The sequence below is a fragment of the Urocitellus parryii genome, chromosome 1 (assembly GCF_045843805.1).
Source record: "Urocitellus parryii isolate mUroPar1 chromosome 1, mUroPar1.hap1, whole genome shotgun sequence".
NCBI classification, from domain to species: domain Eukaryota; kingdom Metazoa; phylum Chordata; class Mammalia; order Rodentia; family Sciuridae; genus Urocitellus; species Urocitellus parryii.
The window spans coordinates 121,330,228-121,351,474 of NC_135531.1; the positions used below are offsets into that span (position 1 = coordinate 121,330,228).

Below are 21,247 nucleotides of genomic sequence, written 5' to 3' on the forward strand. Positions count from 1 at the left end.
GAATAAATGAATTAAATAAAGGTCCATCAACAACTAAAAAATGCATATTTTTAAAAAACCCAAAAGTTAAAAAGATATACTATAATACTTTCAAATGTACAAGATTAATAATTAGTGTTGATGCATATAATAAGAAAACTGGCACCTAAGCTGATGGGTAAAAGTGTCAAAAAGCACAATCTTTCTGGAATAATCTGGCAAAATGCCTCATAATCTTTAAAAATGTTTATAACTTTTGACTAAACCATTCTACTTTTGGAATTTGTACCAAGGCAGATAATACAGATATATGCTAATATTTCCTTATAAGGATTTTATTTAGTGTTTTCAAGGTAGCCAAGGTTAAATCAATCCAAATGTTCAATCACAGAGGGTTAAATAAATTACTTTGTTAAATTAATGTGTAGGAACTGTATGTTTGAAAACAATAATATAAAAGAATGTTTAGTTATTTGGATCTTGTTCCTGTGTACCGTTAATTAAAAAAAAAAGGAATTCAAAAACAGTGTCAACTCTATGGTGCCATTTTCATTTAAAATGCAAATAGAAAGAGATCAAGACTGACTGATAAAATTTAAACCAAAACATCAGTCATGGTTTTATATCTGCCTGACAGCATTACAAGAGACATTACTTTTCTTTTTTGTGCTTTTCTATTTTCTTCCAAATTTTCTACATTGTGATTATTTATTACTTATATTTATAACTAGAAAAATAGATGGTTTTGTTTTCTTTTTCTAATGGAAGAAATGTCAATCCTCTAGTCCATGCTACCTTTGTTAATGAACATGCTAAATTGTGCTATGCTGAATATTTAAGTTGAGTTTACACCCATGAGGAGGAGTGTGCAGCCAAGAGCCCCATGGTCCATTGCTTAGCACCTCCGTTGCTCAGCGGGCCATGGGCACAGTTGGTCTTTAGCTACCTCCACCTCAGTTATTCTTCCTACTACCTGCACCCACACCCATCCCACCTACCAACCCACCCATTTCTCTCACAAAAAACTGCTCTGCTCCAGCCAGCCAACCCAATCCCTCTTGCTCCCCACAGTCAGTCTTTCTCTGCTCATGTTGTCTGCTATCCCAGGAAATCCTCTGCCCAATCTGTGAATGTTATTGAAATCTGTGGTCCAATTGCCCAATCTCACCAGCTCTAAGAAGCCATTTCATACTCCAGCTGCATACAGTTAGACTTAAGAGAAATCTTTTTTTCCTGATAAACTATCATTCGTTCACACAGGACCCTGTTTTACTTGACTCAAATGATTAACTCATTATTTTAATAATATAAACATGCATGCATTTACCACTCAACCCTTTAAATAGAGGGTGTCAAGCTATATCTTTTCCATCACATTTTATATTTGCCATTCCTTTACTTTAAAGAAATATTATTATGTATGTATGTATATATATATATTTATATTTATATATATATATATATATATTTATACATAAATATATAGTTTAGTTTTGTAACAAAATTCAGAGTAATTGAATAAGTGCTTTCTTTTCATTGCTATACCAATTTTACATAATGGAAAATTGCATCATCATTTATTCATCATTTCTCCTATCAATGACCATTTTGTTGTTTTCATTTTGGGGCTATTATTAAAAGTACAGCTATGACTTTTTTCTTTTTTCGGTACCAGGGATTAAACCTAGGGGCACTTAACCACTGAGCCACATCCCCAGCTTTATTTATTTATCTATTTATGTATTAATTTGAAGCAGGATCTTGCTAAGTTGCCTAGGGCCTCCCTAAATTTCTGAGGTTGTTGATCCTTCTGCTCAGCTTTATGAGCTACTGGGAGGCTGGGCCACTGTGGTCAGCTAGCTAAGAATAATCCAGTTGACATCTGCTAGTACATGTGTATTTAGATTTCTCTTAAGGATATACTTAGGAATGTTATTCTAATGTCAATACTGAAAGAGAATAAATATGCTTTAAATGGTTGTAATAATTGATACTCTCATTAAGGATACTGCATCTTCTCCAACAGTTGCCACTTATTAAAATGTTTACTTTCTGACAACTGAATATAAAATGGTGCTTCACTGTGGCCTTGGATATTCATTTCTCTGATTACTAATGGAGTAAAACATCTCTTCATAAATTTGTTAGCCACATATACTCTCTTTTCTTTTCATCTAACTTGTTTTTCTATTGGGTTGTATTTTCTTACTTATTTGTAGATGTTTATATATTTGGGATACTTCAATTACCATTTCTTCATCCTCTTTCTCTTAAGACTCTTATTTGCCTAATACTCTATCTCTTGCTGATATAATTTGTTACTTGTGTTTCTGACATGTGGAAGCTGCTTCCCCAACTCTGTTTCTTGAGCAGAGCCCTACCCACCTTCTGTTTTTACGTTGACTTGGCACCTAGGGAAGTAATTGTTATTTTCCAGTATTTGCTCAGTAAATTTTGACTTTAAACAAAGTGAGTTAAAAGGATAGCCACACCAGAAAAAAAAATGCTACTACTTACTATAGATATACAAATACAATTTATATTATCTTAGATTCTGAGCTCAGAATTAATTGAGAGAATGGATTAACCAATAGCTCACTTTTGACTCACCAAGAATGACATATGTGGGAATTGCTGGTGGGGAAGGCATTGTGTTTTTTGTTTGTTTGTTTGTTTTGTTTTGTTTTGTTTAGTGACTCCACCATGAGTTGAAATAATTAAGATACATTAGTTTATCTTTCTTCTAAAGATCCAGCAATAGAGAAACATCTTATTTTAATCATCTATCAATAGAAATGAAATTTTAATTAAGCACCTATGAGTACTTATAGGGCAACATTGGCTAAGATGCTATGAAGGGCGCTATGCTTTTATATATTTAAAGTGCACATACAATCCCACTATTCAGGAGGTGATAACTTAGTCAGAACTAGTGGCATTGCTGAACTGATTATATGTATTTATTCCTCTATCATCCTACATGCCCCACCCTGAATTTGCTTACTGGTTACCATCAGAGAGAATCACTGCCAAGGCTCTGGAGGTAAATGACAAAGTAAATGACAATCCAGATCCTGACCCTGGTTACTCTCAATCAAATGGGGCAGACAATTAGAAGACAGCCTGTGAAGGGCTCAAGTGAAGGGGTGCACAGGATCCTGTGGAAGCCTGAGGGAAGAAGTCAAGGATGGCTTCTAGGAGGAGGAGACACTGAGGTTGATGAGAATTAGCCAGTTGAGTAGAAGACAGTCCAGGATGAACAAATTGCATGTGCAAGAAACTGGAGGAAACAAGAGGGAGATGGAAGCAAAGGAAGACTGTGTTCAAACAAAGACTGTGTTCACACAAAGACTGTGTTCAAACATCTTACTACTCTGAGGAATTGGAGAAATCCCTGAAGAGGTCGGTGCACCATTCTAAAGACATGGTACTGAGCTGGGACTTTATCCTTGGGGAAGTGGGAAACCACAAGGCAGATTTAAAGAGGACTGAAAAACATGATCAGATTTTTCTCTGAAAAGATTCTTCTGGCTTTGTATGGAAGGACAGAATATGGGGCAAAATGGAAGGGGAGTAAAATCACACGAGGACTTCTGTATAGAGATATTGGTGATGTAAACTAGAGAGAACTAGGGGTAAGGAAGAAGTGAGGGGGTGGGTGTAGCAGATAATAAGGTGACTAGCTGGATGGGGGGTGCCTTAACGGGGAACAAGATAACTCTGGACTCTCATCTAAATAAACATAAATGGAATTTTTCTTGTCTAGACAAAGTTCACCTTGAGAGCCTCCAGCAAAGAAATGCTAGAAGCTTCATCTGCAAGCCCACTCTGATGCCTTCAATCCCATAAATGACAGATGTCACCTTCAGGATCTCTCACTGGGCTGAGGTTGGTTCCCTTCCTTCACTCACCATCCCCTCTTAGCAGAATCTTAGAGCTGCAAAGCCTCTGGCTTTCTGGTGTTCCAGAGCCTCAGGCCTCAAATGTTTACTCCCCACCTTCTTTCATCATTTGCCACTATAGGCAGAGTGTCCTGTTTCTAAGACTTCCACTAACATGTCCAAGGAATAAAACATATTTACATGGTACTCTCCATTTAGAGAGGAAAAAAAAAAACTTTGAGCAACTTTCTGAACTGAGTGGTTCATACAATTTTACATACATACCACAAATCTATGAGCAATAAAATATTTACATATTTCCTTCAGGATCATATTTTATTTACACATGATTCCAATTTTATACAATAAAAATTCACAGATGTGACCACCAAATCCTAATCCAATGACTCACAGCTAAAGAATATTTAAAAAAAAAAAACTGAAGGGAAGTGGAGTACGTCATGCAAGCCCATTAGCTAAAAGGATCCAGAACCCCACACAGCACACTTGCATTATGTGAGAAAAACCCAGAACACAAAGGAAAGAAGGATCTGGAGGAAGCGAGCTGCCAGTGAGTGCCCAGGAGAAATTTAAACCCCAAAGTTTTTGAGTCCCTGCTGGGGACATGGCACCACACAGAGAAAGAACAGATAGGCCTCTATGGTTTCAGATGATGCAAAACATAACAATGGAAGGTAAGTTCCCATGAGCACCTTGTGGCCTCAACTCAAGGACCCCATAACAAGAAACCAATTGCATTGGAAGAAAAGATGCCTCACCTGTTTTGGGAAGAGGATAACTGATATTAAATAAATCCTCCAGAAATGAGAAGATGGGACCTGTAATGTTCAAAGCAAAGTCTGCGTTTCCATTTGCAATGGCATCTTTCCGGGCCCAGATGTGTATCTAAATCAAAACAATTCAGCAGTGATTAGGAAAACCAATAGAGATTTGGAAAAGTGGCAGCCTGCTTGCTCCATCTTCTTATAGCTCTACAGCCAAATTCTTACCTTTTCAGAGGCTCCATGTTTAAAACACTTCAATGAATACTTGTGCTGAGAAAACCCCAGAAGACAGTTGACTGAGTTAAGAACCAAAAAAAGTGTGTAATGTTGACTTTTGACAGTAATATGCATTACTCTGTAATTGAAAAACAACCCTTGGAATGGTCCATACCACCATCCCATAGAAAATGCAGATTCTACATAAAAGGACATTTTGAATCCATTATTCCCTTTTCAGGATATATTTCTAATGACCCAAAACATAATTGGGCTGTTAGTGGTGGTTATACCATATGGTATAAATTATATAAATTTAAAATGGTTCAGCAATTAAAATATTAATTGTCCCACCTTATTTTCAAAATTTAAAAAATAATTAATTCCCCTAATTTTAAAAAGTTCATTAAAATTTTAATAATTTTAGACCTATTAAAGCAAATGAATTATATTCTCTGCTTATTCTCTTGCAAAAGGACACTTCTACTTTAGATGGTAAAAAGGAAGCTCTGCTGTCTTTTGTCAGTTTTATGTAACCACACTGTTTTTTGAGCCCTTGGGAACTTCTATCTGTGATTTTTCTGAGTAATATGCCACTATTTTAACATTCATTACTACTGTAATATGGAAGTATTTTATACTCTACAACTATAGCATCTAAATAATTTTAATAGGATAGCCTCATTAATGCTAAAGAAAATACATAAAATTAAGAAAGCTTGGAACAAAAGTTAGAGGTGAGGATATTAAAATATATGTCCTGATGTGAATGCAATTAACTTAAGAAAGAGCTCTCTAAAAACACTGGAGAAAATGTCAAAAAGCTGCACAATAGTTACAGGCTTAGGTACTCCAAGAACACATTCACCTAACTATGCTTTTATTTCCGCTGGAAAATTTGTCTTGAATTATGTGAATTTTGAATTACATGAAGGTTCAGGAATGCTCCTCTTGCACAAAATACAACCACCTGTTCTTGAGCCTCCAGCCTGGTTCCCTTCATTGCTTTCTGCCTCTTCTGAGCTGCAGAGGCCTCATTACAGTGGGAAAGATGACCCCAGGACTGGGCCCTGCCCTTGCACTACACCTACTCTCCCCCTTCTCAAGTTCTAACTTCTGAGGTGACAGGAAGCCTGCTCGACCAAAGGTGGAAATAATATTCATCTTTCGCCACAGTAGAGAAAATGTGTGTGTTTTAACTGTAGCCTTCTGGAAAATAATAGCATTGACAATTCATGTTTACATATTAATTTTCAGTTTACAAGACTCCTCCCATAAAAGTGACCATTCTTCCAGCCCAAAGTTAAGGTGAACTATGGAGTGTGTACCCCCTGGAAATGCAGCAAGGAACACAAACTGGTAAGGATTATTTTAGAGATGCAGCTGTAAAGTTCCTTCCAAATAATACCTGGCTTACCACTGTATTCTGGTGGTCCTTACTGGACACAGCAGGTCTTGACATCTAAAAGAATAATATCTTTGAAAAATGCCTGTGCATGCCAAATTCCACTCAGAGTTATTTCCATCCCTACGTATAAGTCTCCTATGTTTATCCTCATGCTTCACATTCACATTAACTACATTCCCCATTCCACTAAATCTTTTTCTCTTATTTAATGAGCAACGTTTAGATAGGCTGGACACTATTCCAAGCATACATTCTGGTATCCCTGTAGAGTATATGGTGGACTCATCAACATTGTAGAGCTGAGCCATAGCCAAATGCAACATTCCACTGATAAACTCAACCCAAACTTCAGTTTTCTGGCTAAGAACATTACTTTATGAGGCATGCAAATCCATTTCCTCCTTGTTTCTATAACAGCTGTATTCTTTATAGGGTGATCTTTCATGAAGAAATAGATTTTATCCCTTTCTAAGAATTGTTGGCTGAGCAGCACAGACCATAACAAGCAACCTAAGGTGTGGATTCCGAGGGACCACTGTGGGTCTCTCACTAGTTTGCAAGTCATGCCTGAGCAGATTTGTCGAGGTATGTCATGAAAATTTTTCTTGGCCAACATTATATCTATGAATGTCAAGGATCTCCTAGTAATTATTCAGTAAGGGAAATCAGACTGGGGTAAATAGCATAGGAAGATAACAAGCTGATGTTTGCATCCAAGACAGTATTACTAATTCATTAGGTTAGAAGGAATATAAGAGGAACAGCTTTGACAGGTTCTCCCCCCATGATGGCTTGGCTCACCTACAGGTTCCTCATCTCCACCTGTCAATGGTATGAGCCTGGAAGATCTCAGGCTCCAGTGTGGCTCAGTCAACTGTAGGGCCTGATTTCTCTCAACCCCATGAAACCAATGCAAGTAGAAAGAAATGGGCTGAAGGCTCTGGCCTTACTTACCTCCGCACTCTGATAGGAGGAGAACAGTGTATAAAGTTATCCAAATAATCTTAATATTTTCCTAATAGTTTATGAAGTACTGAGGGTATTATTGGATGGAGACCAGGTATTTCAGAACAGAGCACCCCACACATACTTTGAGGAACACAGCAGCCCAGCTTCTAGGCAAGGATGACATTTTACCTACATGTACCATCTCAGCCACAGCAGTTGCTCCTGGCTGGTGTCTATTTTGATTGGTTGGTGCCTGGGCCCCACTTGGTATTCAACACTTTGAGTATCACCAGTTTCAAGACTACATTAGCACTTGAGGCTAAGTACAATATATTATAAATCTGAGCTCTGAGGTAACAGCGTGGCTGCTCTCCCTGTTCTTTCCCATCCTCTGCAAAGGCAGAAACAAGAAGAGAGTGCTCAGAACTTGCCTTGAGGAGTGGCTTCCATGGAAACCCCTCCTCAGAATAGTAGCAGGAAATATTATCTCTCATTTTGCAAAACCACACCAAAAGCATTAACAGGACTTGGAAGAGACAATTGGACATACAGGCATAACACCCAGATATAGGCAGAGTAAGTGAATAATTGCAGTCAATGTCTTGTTCCTTCCTAATGAATCTTCCTTACCTCTTTGCCCCTTTCTGTTCTGCTGACATGGTCATAATCACATATGGCAAGTGCGACCAAGTAGGTTGGCATGTGGGGTGTGGTGTAAAAAGTGGTAACAGTCCATTTGCTTCCATTCACATCTTCTTTTTCAGACTGACCTAGAGAAATGTGTTTTAGTCCAAATCACTGTAAACATAGGCAATAAAATTTAACTCTAAAATAATTTATCAAGTCAGTTTCCAACCACTTACCAACAACTCCCCATGTTCTAGCATTTGGATTTCTCTACTATCCCTATACCATCAAAACTGCATTAGATTATTGTAAACTACAATCACCCCAGACTCCAAACACAAGGTAATGACAAGGAGATAGAGAAGCTAATTACCCTGATGTAATCAGTACACATTGCATACCTATATTAAATCATCACACTGTACCCACAAATATGTACAATTAATTAACAATAATTAATTTTTCAAATAAATTAATTAAAAGTATATTAAGAGGAGACCTAAGGACAAAGTCTTGGGCCTAAGTCAGCAATTTGAGTTACATGGGGTTGTCTAAAGGTCAAGTTTATGAGGCTTGTAAATCTGATCCCCAATCTGCCTTTTTTCTCTTCTACCCACTTCTCTTTCCTACTCTGGCCCACTTCCCCCAGTGCTTAATCTAGAGCTGCCTGGATACAATTCTACCATTCTCAGGTTTCAGCAAGGTAACCAGCAGAGGCAGTCTAGAGCTTATGGCTGAAATTGCAAACCCAAATGTTCATGAGAGCTAGGCATTTGATGTGACAGGGGCTGGTGTATGCCAACCATGAGTGCTGGAGACAATGACAGGTTAAGGAATGGAGGCTAACCTGCAGAAGGGAGACATTTCTTAGCTGCAACTGATGGCTATCAGTAAAAGTTGCAGGTCCAGTGTTGTTAGAGGTGCTGAATTCTTGAAGCAATAAAAATCTATATTTTTACATGAAATGTTTGGACCTTTAAAAGTTGGAACTAATTTAATTAAAAGAAAAATCACATGAGACAAATAAAATACACCTGTGTATCAGATTCAGACTAAGTCCACTAGCTGGTTATCACTCAAGATCAATAGCTGAAACTCAAACTATCGGGTGGGTAGGCTGCCAATGTATAAGAACAGTTAACATCCCTGGATTCTAAAGCAAAAAGAATCAGGATTTATCATCCCCAAAATGTGGGGGCTGACACATACCTACGTGATGGCTCTCCCCAGTTCAAACAGGCCACAACTACTAGCACACTGCATAGAAAAACGATCATCATAAAAGCTATTGCAAGGTTTATGTTTCTGTAATGACAAGAAGTATTACTTACCTCGCTGTGGCATGTTGGAAAGGGCCACATAGCTTGGATGATGAATAATTGTAATATTAAAAGTTGCCTTCAAAGCTGGCTCATCAAAACAAGGAAAAACACTCCTGGCAAATGTTGGTTCCATCTGAGATGCTAAGAGGGCCCTGAAATACATTTTGGAGAAAAATTCATTTATTTTTGTCTAAATTGATGGAAGGGGGGGGGAGAGCAAGAGATTGTGGCTTATAATTAAGTCTGGTGTGTGGGAAGGAGCCGGGTACTTTTTCTGCATCTTCCTCACTGCCCTCCCATAACACTCTCTCCAGTTCTCACTGCACCTTAGAATTCCTGTAAGACCTAAAATTAAAAAAAAAGAACTCTCTAATTTTCAACCACAAAATAATATTTTCCTCATTGCATCATAAACCTTTAAAACATTTTATAAACAAAATAGAAACAAACATAGCAAATACACAATGCCTGTATTTTGAGGAACTGGCCTTCTTACAACGAGGATTACTTCTTTGAGGATGGTATATTGCTTTCGGCCTTCATTAAGTCAGTTTGAAAAATGTCTACATTTCTTTTCTTTTTACCAAACGTTCCCTTTTCTTCCTGGTTGAAAACTTATGAAAGGTTTTGTTTTGGACACCCTTGGGGGTAAACAATATGGGTTCATGCCAACTGAACAAAACAACTTTTAGTTATATGTGCCTACCCACATATATTCGTCAAATCTCTACTGCTGCTTATTCTTCTTCCATGGAAAAACACAAAACTCACATTATCTCACAGAGCACTGATAATTTATAAGGAAAATCTTGGGAACAAGGATCCCTAAACAAACAAGATGATGTCAGGATCACAACACTGCCTGAGTTAGCCAAGAACAGGGTTCTTAGCAAATAACTTCCTCCTCAAAATAAACCTGAAATCCTATTATCCCACTTGCCACTTGGTGACCTGGGACCCTGTCTTTAGATGACTGCTGTGAATGTTAAATTCTTTTGTCAATTAGAATCCTAAGACTTTCTATCTCTGATCCCTTTATTCTTGCTTCAGGCCCAATTCTTGGAAAAGGTGAATTCAACAAACATATCTTGAAAGGGTGTGTCCCTCCATTCCTTACCCTGGGGAACCCTTCTTTTCCCCACAATAAGGCTTCTCTTCTAACAAAAAAAAATCACACAGCTTTAGGAGGGACACATGGGGCACCGGAACACATTTGGAAACCTCTTATAATCAGATGATTTGGTGTGTCTATAACTTCACTGGGACAAAACTATAATTTGTAACTAGCATTTTTTGCTATTTGCTTTTTCCTATTTTATTATACTCTATTGCATGGACTGGCAGGAAGCCTGTGAGCTCTAACACCACCCAATATAACTATAAGACCCTGATCCCTCTCCTACTAACTGGGAAATCCTGAACAAGTCACATAAGGTTGCTGAGTCTCAGTTTGTCCATGTAAAAAAATAATGATACTATTTTATTGCTGTTTGAGCTTTCATAATGTTAAGGACTAAATTTACCAAAATATCACATTTGAATTATCCTATAGTTCTTTAAATCTAAGAAATCATTCTTGATTCAGATGAATCAGAGAAGAAATCAAAGAGCAGTATTTACAGGGTAGGGATGGAGGGTTGGGAATCACTAATTACAAATGCATTAGCCCCTAAATCCCAAGTTTTAATGTCTGTGACTACTTCAAAGAAATTGCACAGGTGTATTAAAATATATTGGAAATTCTAAATTAGAGCTTGTATATATTATTACATTAACTGACATTAATATAGTTAACATTATTATATGTAATTATAATTATATTATTACTAATACTATAATGTAACTATATGCATATTATATATTATATACTATATTTAAGTTTTAATAGGTGTTCCACATCTGGAATGATGGGACAAAATGGTTTAAAGAGGTTGTAGGGTTAGAGCTGACCACAAGCTGAATAATAATTGTTTTTATCTCTGAAAAAAATTACTAGAAGTTAGGGATTATGTATTTTTTGTATTATTTACAATACTTTACAAAAGCTGTTTCATAGCAATTAAATAAGAATTTGCTCAGTCTTAGAGATATTATAAAATACCAACAGCTTAATATTAGCACATATAATATTGAAGTACTTTAGTAGAGTTTTTTAAATATATTTTTAGTTGTTGATGACGTTTATTTTATTCACTTATTTATATTTGGTGCTGAGAATTGAACTCAGTGCCCCACACATGCCAGGCAAGCACTTTTACTACTCAGCCACAATCCCAGCGCTGTAGTGTTTTTTATACTGGCATTTGTTTGTAGTTTTGGCTACTGTTTTTAGGAGACATGAGATAATGTAGAGAATATTCATTCAACTGATAGCTTAGTGGGAAAAAAATATCAAAAGGGAATTCAGCCTTATGAGTTTTTGCTTGGTATCTGCAGTATAGACAAATGTGTAACTTTGAGAAATTGCTTAAAATCTCTAGAAATCCATTTCTTTAAAAGGCAGGTATGGGACTAGATGATCTTGAAGGTCAATTAGAATGATAAAACTGTGATTCAAGATGGATAAAGAGCCCACGAGGTGACCATGACTGAGTCATCTGAAGTTGGGGAAACCTCCGCTTGGGGGTTCATGCATGACTTTGAGGAAGTCAATAGCACTATGAAATTACAGAGCACTTGTACAGATGGTGACGTATTAACATAAAAATTGTGGTGCAGAGTGAAAAAGCATACCCAATTATATAAAACATGCTTATACATATGGAAAACCAACAGATGACTATTGTTTTTATAAAAGAAACCAAAAATTAAAGCATGATGATAACCTCTCCACTGCTGTGACATCACAAAACTTGGGAATCTTAGAGAAGTTGCAAGGTAAAGAGTAGGGAGAAAACAAGACTCTTCAAGGAAATGGCAAACTTTTATGCTACGGGCTCAAATAGGACACCAGCTTGGAGAGTAACCATTTGAACAAATCAAACATCAAGCAAATGCCTTCCAATTCCATGATTCAGGTCTCCAGAGAGGTGAAATAGAAGAAACTCACTTGACTCTTATTCAACTAGTTCCCTCTTCGATTTATACAAACTGTCTTTTTGGTTTTCAATCTTAACTACAAAGGTCAGGAACAATCAGCAGCATATAGGATCTCACTAAGTCACATCTGGTGTCCTAAGGGTGCTGTGTCTTCCCTCACCCCTCTGCTATGGAGTCAAGTAACCCTGTAAGGCTATTCAGACCTCAAAAAATAGAACCATCCACCACTGTCTTCTCCCTTCAAATTTTACTGAAACATGTTATTATGGTGCACATTAAGTCTATGTTTAGAGTAGTCAACTGGTGAGGGAATTAATGTGGAAATATTTGCAGAGCCACTTTCCTGCCCTCTTGTCTTGCCAAAGAAACATGGACTTGCCACTCTCTGGTGCTGGAAGAGATCTCAGTGGTCAAGACCCACATGATGCCCTTGGGGAATAAATCTACTACTTTATTAAAAAATACCTACTATATACACACAGTAAGGAATTTCATTCCAAATTATTGAACTCTGTATGCCTGCAGCTCTAGTTAATAAGTGCTAAACAGCAGAGCTGGTCAAAGATTAAGTAAAACTCTTTAAGAGTCATTTCACCCACCCCTGCTTAATTTTTTTTTTTACACAATACACACTTAGAAATCAAAATGTTTAGTAGAGCCAGATGTTACACCACTGGACTGTGGTTCAAGGATTGGCCCATAAATCATGTTTGTTTATTACTTGTGTAATAGGATCTGAAAACTGAAGTTTCCACCAGGCAACAAAATATAATAGATTCGAAATTCCAAAGAAAAGTTCCAAACCATGCTTTGAAGATCTTCAAAGTAAACAATCTTTACTGGGGGTCCTTTTGGGATTCTCAGCTAGTTATAAAAAACACAGAAGGGTAAGAAATGATGACAAAAGAGACCAGGGAAGAGATTTTTTGGATGGCAGTGAGTATTTTGCCAGGTTTTCCATGAAGTCAGGGAGATAGGAAAAGGTCAATCCTCTAACCCTAGTCTAGTGGGAGAAGACCCTCAGAGAACAGTAAAAGTGTTTCTTAAGGATAAAAGACTTAAAGACTGGTGTCCAACTCACTATTGGGAAAGCTGAAATTGACACTGTGGCCAGAATCTAACAACTCCTACCAGGCAAAATGCTAAAGGCAAAAGAACTGACTGCTTCGGAAGCAAAAATCTGGGACATTGACAGTCCCAGGCAAGGGTTGTATGAGTGTTCCTTAAGAGCTGTGGGGTCTGAGACAAAGTAAGCCAGGATGAGGATTGTCTTGTCCTGTCCAGTAGAGCCACCTTCAAGAAGCTGAAGGACAGTGGAGATTCATTACTTGATGCTCAAGGACCGAGAGTCACAGTGACCATCAGAACACAGAAATAAGTATCCTGCTGGATTAGGGGAATGACAGGAGAAAGTGAAACAGCAGGAAAAATAAAATAGAACCATCCAAACCATAGAGTCTAAGAAAGTGATATCTTAAATGATAAAGACATCTGTAAGGCCAGAAGAAGAAGTACTTGCCCTGTGTTTCACCTAGTTCTCTTGGCCCCTGACCTCTGCACCCTTGTGAGATTGAAGTGGCAGCTATCAAAACAGCAGGGAGGACTAGAAACAGGAGGTGGAGAAATGGAGATCAACTACTCCTCACCTTCATAAATCTTCATAAAAGATTTGAATCATTGGTCACTGAATTTTCTTGTTTTTGCCACTGACTACATTTGTGGCTTCCATTCAGAGCCAACTGTGAAGTAGGGAGTGAGGATGCAGTGGGGTGGGAAGGAGAGATAACAGTAAATGAAATTCAAAGTTTTGAGTATTACACAAGACTTGATTTTCTCCTTTTGGCCTCTGAATGTATTTGTGATTTAGTGACAATAGATCATTTGTCACCTAAGAATGAGCAGGAAATTATAGGTTACTGGAGTCATAGGAGTAGGAAAGATGATACCATAGACTAAACTGTAAAAGGACAGTGGGAAAAACAAACTTGTATTTTTACTGCATTATGAGGTATGCCATTTCAGTATGTTTGCAAAAGATGCAGGATTTAAATATTTGGTTAGCAAAATCATTTACCAGAGAAAACTGCTTAGTCACATGAAATCCATGGGTTCAATGCCTGCATGGGTAATGAAATGACCTCTTCCCTCTATGACATCATCAACTTGATGTGCCTGGCACTTAACTTCACTGGCCTTGTTTTGAGACATCCACATTTTTTCCTAATATTGCTCAATTATCTATTTTGTGTATCATACCCTAAGCACTGTACCAAGTTTCCTAGCATAAAAAGAAACTACAAGAAAGTCTTTTCAATTCTTTCTTCACTCTGTCTACATGTACAGAAAGAGATTGATTTTGATCATGCCACATTGCTTTTATTTTTTCCTCAAACCTAATCCCAATTTTCTGCAACTATTTCATACTTCTTTCTCTGGATCTTTCTATTTTCCTTTCTCTAAATATCTCCCAACAACTACTGATCTTTTATCAAGGGAATGACATGATCAAATATGAAAGAAGTATTCCTAAGGATATAAGAGTAGGGATATAGATCCTCTCTAATTAAATTTAGAAAGTAGAAGAGAATCTGCAGAGTCCCACCATCTTAATTCACAGATTTGAACACTGACACACTGGAAATTTATACAACTTAGACTACTAGTAAGTGGCAGGGATGGTACTAGAATCAGGGTCCAGGCTCCCAAGCCTGGGGTCCTTTTTAGTTCCCTGCCTAACTTCAAGTATATAATTTAACAAATACTAAAAATCTAACAAAGATATCATGAAGATGATTTAACATTAATCTTATAATTAATAGAATTTCCAAATCTAGACAGGATAAAACTTCTATTTTCCACCAGGAGGGAAAATCTGACTGAAATCAGCCTTATGCTGAAAACAACTAAAATCACTGACAAAATATAATAAACAATTGAATTTAAACATTAGGAAACAGGAAGCACAGAACCTTGATCCCCGGGAAAAGACAAGGTGAACTCCACAATCACCCTGTCTGTCTTCTGGGAAGCAATTTCTAAACTGCCGCACAGGGAGGAGAAATGAAAGAGAATCTAATGATTTCACCAAGTTGAGAAGACAGAGATTAATGCTCAGGAAGACCTACACAGCTAAAATTTTCAGGGTAGAGGAGAAGAGAGAAGCAGCTGTGTTGAGAAAGACCTCTGGAAATCTTCATAGAATTCCCCTGGATTTCCTTGTTTTTGCCTCTGACTTTGTGACTGTAGATCATCACCCAAGAATGAGCAGAAAATTATGGGTTGCTGGAGTCTTCGTGTAGGAATAGGAAAGATAATCCCATAGACTAAACTGTGAAAGGACAGTGGGAAAAAAGAAATTGTATTTTTACTACATTAGGATGTATGCCTTAATCTGCATTTTATAAGGTCAGACAAAGGAAGAACATTGGTGAAGGAATAAGTACCAGGGAAGGTAAACTGAACAATTCCTAGAGCTCACATAGTACTAGGAGTTGTTTGAATTCCAACAAGCTAGAGCATAGAAATCCCTAGAATAGGTGGTTTGTGCAGAAGAAGTAAGAAAGGTAATGCCTAGTACTGAGCTAAAGAGGCACTAAAGTAGAAGTCATGGCAGAGATGCTCCCAGCTTAAAAAAAGGCTCAAGAGGATCACCAAGTAACTTACATACTTATCTTACAGATCAATATTCTTTAAAGTGATATAACAAAAATCCAGTGCTCAATAACATAAAAATTTAAATGTTGGGAGCTCAGTACAAACAATGAGAAAATGCTCAAATATTTGGAAGTAAAATAACAATGTTCTAAATAACGCATAAAGCCATGAAGAAATCAAAATGGAACTTAGAAAATATTTTGCACTGAATGAAGTTGTGACAAGTTGCTAAAGAAATACCAGGAAATTTATAACACTAATGGTCTATATTAGAAAAGGAGGATATTAAATTAATGTCCTTGTGTCAATCTGAAGAATATAAAAAGAGTAAAGGAAATGAAGTCCATAGTACCGGGAAGAAAGGAAATAATAAAGATCAAAGTATAGATAATTGAAATTAAAGAAATGATAGAGAAAATCAATAAAACAAAAACCTGGTTACAAAAGGCTAATAAAATAGATAAATCTCTAAGAAGACTTATACTTATTGAATATTAAAAATAGAAGGAAACTTGAAATGTCCTACCCTCTTAATTTAAAGCTGAGGGCCAAGACCCCTCCCTCTTCACTTCAATTCTTGTGATCATACCAGAATGATTTCAGACATGTCTCTCAGAGTAGCAGACATGAATTTATTAGAAGGGATATGAAAAGGGAATAGGGAACACTGTCAAGGGAAAAGTGGGGTCCTCTCTGAGAGAAGGAACCAATCTTCTCCTGCCTTCCAGTTTTATTGGGGATCCCAGGGAGGTTTCCAGAGAGTCCCATCCAGGTTTGCCTCTGGACTTTTGACTGAGCAGGAGAATTGCATGAGACTTTCAAGTCCCCACTTCTATGACAACTCTACGTAACTTTGACTCATGCTGACCAGTTCTAATTGAAACCTGTTCTTACAGATTTTTTGGTTAGGGGGAATTATCCTTATCTCCCTGAGTTCTGGGATCTGCTTTGTGTAAGAGTCACAGAAGTCCCCCACCCCATTCAGAGTAACTTATATTCATCTTATTGGCATTTTGGGTCTCCAGTTTTCCTTCAGATAACAATTTGTTTGCTAAGGAATGAAACATATCCTGTGGACTTAAGCCAGGCAGGGCTGTAGATAAATTTCTTTTTAGAAAAAGAAAGCATGTGGGGTCAGCAAAGTGGGCTCAGCTTATGGAATTATTTCCTAACTTCATTTTCCCACTACTTATATCTGTTTGTTCCCTATCATTCCCCTGTCAATGACTTTGGGTCCCTAAATTCTCTTAGGATATTTGGGCATTGATTTGACCTGGATGCTTCCGTATGAGAGAGAGTGAAGTTAGGTGAAATGAAATCCTTGTTCTCTATCAGGTACAGGCATAGACAGTTAAGGGAATTTAGCAACAAGGCAATCCAGAGATCCATGGTGGCAGTTGGTGGGTGACTGAACAAAGCAAATACAGGACAGGAATTATGCTAGGACAACAATAAACAGGACAGCAAAACATCATTTTCTGTAAATAGCACAGAAGCAATTAGTATTATCAGTCAGTCTCTTTAGACAGCAATTCATTAAAGTTTAAGGTGGAGTCCAACATGCTACTGTTTAGTGAGTGGAGACCACTTAAGTCTTTAGAAAAATAAGCAAAGTTGCTATAAATACACAATGTTCAGTTTTTATAATGGCACAGGTGTCCCCTTGAGCTATATTTAAGATATCTAACACCACCTAATTTCTGTAAAATAGATTTTTATTAGCATTACCTCTTCATTAGTAGAGGGATCCTTTTAACTGTGTTCTTTAGGTCTGGAGATAAATACTAGAGAGTAAAAGGAAGAAAAAAAGGACTCTTTAACTTGGGGTAAAAAAGTCTCATGATCATTGGCTTTCAGATTCTATAAGTATGAGGCCTTCACCAACAATCTTTCAATTGCCAGTGGGCAAGATTTTTTCCCCAAAAATGCCAACGGTGAAAGCCTCAATTCTTATCCTTAAGGGCTGTAGCATCTAAATTCAAATCAAGAGACCTTTTGGTCCTTACTAGAGCGTGCTCTAGCCAAAGAACCATGAATTGTCTCAAGACTTTCCCTCAGTCACCAAGAACCTGAGGCATATAATAGAGGTAGTTTAGATAAGGTATGTTAAACCAGGCCTAACACCAAATGTTACAGGGCACTGGCCTGTCACAGAACTGAAGCAGGCTTTCCCAGGCTTTCCTCTTCACCCAGATTCTTATAATCATGCTAGAAAGATTTCAGACATGTCTCTCAAAGAAACAGAAGGGACAGGAAAAGGAAAAATAGGGACACTATCAAGGAAATAATGGGTCCTCTCAGAGAGAAAGACAACACACCCCTCCTGCCCTCAGTTTTACTGGGGAGTCCCAGAGCTTTGCAGATAATCCTACCCAGGTTCATGTCTTGACTATTTACTGACAGCAAGGTGACAACAGACTTTTTTTTTTTTTTAGAATCAAGAAGAAAGGAGTTTATTTGAGTAATCCAACTTATCTCCTTTTTTAAAAATTCTTTTTTCTTAATTAATTTTTATTTATATATGACAGTGGAATGCATCATCACTAGCAATTAGAGAAATGCAAATCAAAATACTCTAAGATTTCATCTTACTCCTGTCAAAATGGCAGCTCTTATGAAGACAAACAACAATAAATGTTGGTGAGGATGTGGGGAAAAAGGTACACTCGTACACTCCCGATGGGACTATAAATTGATGCAGCCAATATGGAAAGCAGTATGGAGATTTCTTGGAAAAATGGGAATGGAACCACCATTTGACCCAGCTATCCCCCTCCTCAGTCTATACCCAAAGGACTTAAAAGCAGCATACTACAGGGATATAGCCACATCAATGTTTGTAGCAGCACAATTCACAATAGCTAAACTGTGGAGCCAACCTAGATGCCTTTCAATAGATGAATGGATAAAAAAAAAGTGGCATATATACACAATGGAATAGTATTCAGAAATAAAAGAGAACAAAATCATGGTATTTGCAGGTAAATGGATGGAATTAGAGAAGATAATGTTAAGTGAAGTTAGCTGATCCCAAAAACCCAAATGCTGAATGTTTTCTCTGATATAAGGAGGCTGACTCATGGTGGGATAAGGAGAGGGAGCATGGGAGGAATAGATGAACTCTAGTTAGGCCAGAGGGGTGGGAGGGGAAGGAAGGGGTCATGGGGTTAGAAATGATGGTGGAATGTGATGGACAACAGACTTTTAAGTCCCCATCCCAACTTTAATTCACTTTGGCCCATGATGATCAGTTTTAATTGAAATTTGTCCTTATCAAGTTTATGGTTAGGGTGAATTATCCTTATCTGCCTGCATTCTGGGATCTGGTCCTTGTAAGGGTCACAAAAGTGCCCTTATCTTACTAAGGGTAACTTGTAGGATTTGGTTTGTTTTGATTTTTATGGACACAATACCTTTATTTTATTTCTTTTTATGTGGTGCTGAATGTCAAACCCAGTACCTCACACATGCTGTACCATTGAACCACAATCTCAGCCCCTAATTTGTGCTCTTTTTCATCAGCATTTTGGTTCTGCATTTCATTTGCAGTGAACAGATTGTTTGCTGAGGAGTGTAACAAACATATTCTGTTGATCTAAGCCAGGCATGACTGCTAGTAAGTTACATTAAAAAAAAAAAAAAAAGAAAAAGAAAAAGCATTTGGGGTCAGTGCAGTAGACCCCATTTACAGAATTATTCCCTTAACCTCATTTTCCCGTCACTCACATTTTTCTGTTCCCTATTAGTACCAGACAAGGGCTCCAGCTCCCAGAGACAGAAGATATAAATTACCAGTATCAGGAATGAAAGAAGTAATATGGTTCTGAATTTAAAATAATAAAAGAAAACATTTTGACAACTTTGTTTAAATGAATAAGTCCTTTGAAAGGTACAAACTATTAAACCTCACTCATGAAGAAATCGTCTAAACAGCCCTATATCTATAGTAAATTTAAGTTGCAGTTAAGAAACATTTCACAAAGAAATTCACAGGCCCACATGGCTTCACAGGTGAAATTCATCCAGGCGTTTAAGAAAAAGGTAATAAAAATTACATAAATTCTTTCTGAAAATTGAAGAAGAGGGAATACTTCTGAATTCATTCTTTGAAGTCAATGTTACTTTGTTATCAAACCCAAAGACATTGCAAGGAAACAAAATGTCCTGATCTCTCATGATCACAGATGCAAAAATTCTAAACAAAATTTTAGCATACAAATCTAATAATATATAAAAAGGCTAATGTATGAAGACCAAGTGGATTTATTACAAAAATGCAACTTTAAAAAAAATCAATGTAATGGTAACTTAACAAACTAAAGAAAAATCATAAGATCATCTTAATATGCAGAAAAAAATTGACAGAATCTGACATCCATTCCCAATAAAACTCAGAAAATTAAAAATTCAGAAAGCACTTCCTCAATCTATTCAAATATATCTACAAAAAATAAAATAAAACCCACATAGAGAATTAATGATGCAAGACTAAATGCTTTTGCAATAAAATAAGGGATATCTTGGATATCTTCACTTATTTTTTTCTATTAAATATTGTACCAAAGGCACTATCCATTAAAATAAGACAAAAGCCACATAAACTAGAAAAGAAGCAAATCATCTTTACTTGGAAATAGTGTGATAACTGATGTAGAAAATATAATAGAAAATTACATTCTTTTCACACAAAAAAATGCTGCAAAAACTAGCAAGGAAGTTTGATAAGTTTATATCATACAAGATTGAACCACAAAAAAAAAACTAGCAATAAACAATTAGAAATTCAAAATTGTTTTTTATTTGCAGAGAAACAAGAAGTTCCTTTATTTCCTGTTAATTCCTTAAAAGAAAGCACAAATAGAGTGTTCGGGGTCATGAGTAATTATTGTTTTAATCAACATTGCTGTGCAGTGGACCTAATAGAAGAAAAAGTAGGCCCAAATATTCACCACATCAACTTAGGAACTGACTTCCTTAATAAGACTCCTAAAGTGCAAGATGAGATGGAGTCAAACTAAAAGCTTCTTCTCAGCAAACGAAACAATGATGTGAAAAGAGAGCCTACAGAATGGGAGAAAATCTTCACCACATGCACCTCAGATAGAGCACTAATCTCCAGGATATATAAAGAACTCAAAAACCTTAACACATACACACACACACACACACACACACACACACACTAAATAAATAAATAAATAAATAAATAAATAAATAAATAAATAAATGGGCTAAGGAACTGAACAGACACCTCATAGAAGAAAAATACAATTGATCAACAAATATGAAGAAATGTTCAAAATCTCTGGTAATTAGGGAAATGCAAATCAATACTACTCTAAGATTTCATCTCACTCCAGTCAGCATAGCAATTATCAAGAATACAAG

General features: G+C 36.9%; 1 protein-coding gene across 1 annotated transcript in view; it reads right to left on the minus strand.

Annotated features, from left to right (window-relative positions):
• Lvrn (laeverin) overlaps nucleotides 1-21,247 on the minus strand; it is a 92,625-nt gene that overhangs the window by 48,195 nt on the left and 23,183 nt on the right. Inside the window, exons 2-4 of the mRNA XM_077796884.1 lie at nucleotides 9,176-9,318; nucleotides 7,848-7,987; nucleotides 4,640-4,766 (exon numbers count right to left, since the gene is read on the minus strand). Of these exons, the coding sequence (XP_077653010.1) occupies nucleotides 4,640-4,766; nucleotides 7,848-7,987; nucleotides 9,176-9,318 (410 nt within the window). The remainder of the gene's footprint in view (nucleotides 1-4,639; nucleotides 4,767-7,847; nucleotides 7,988-9,175; nucleotides 9,319-21,247) is intronic.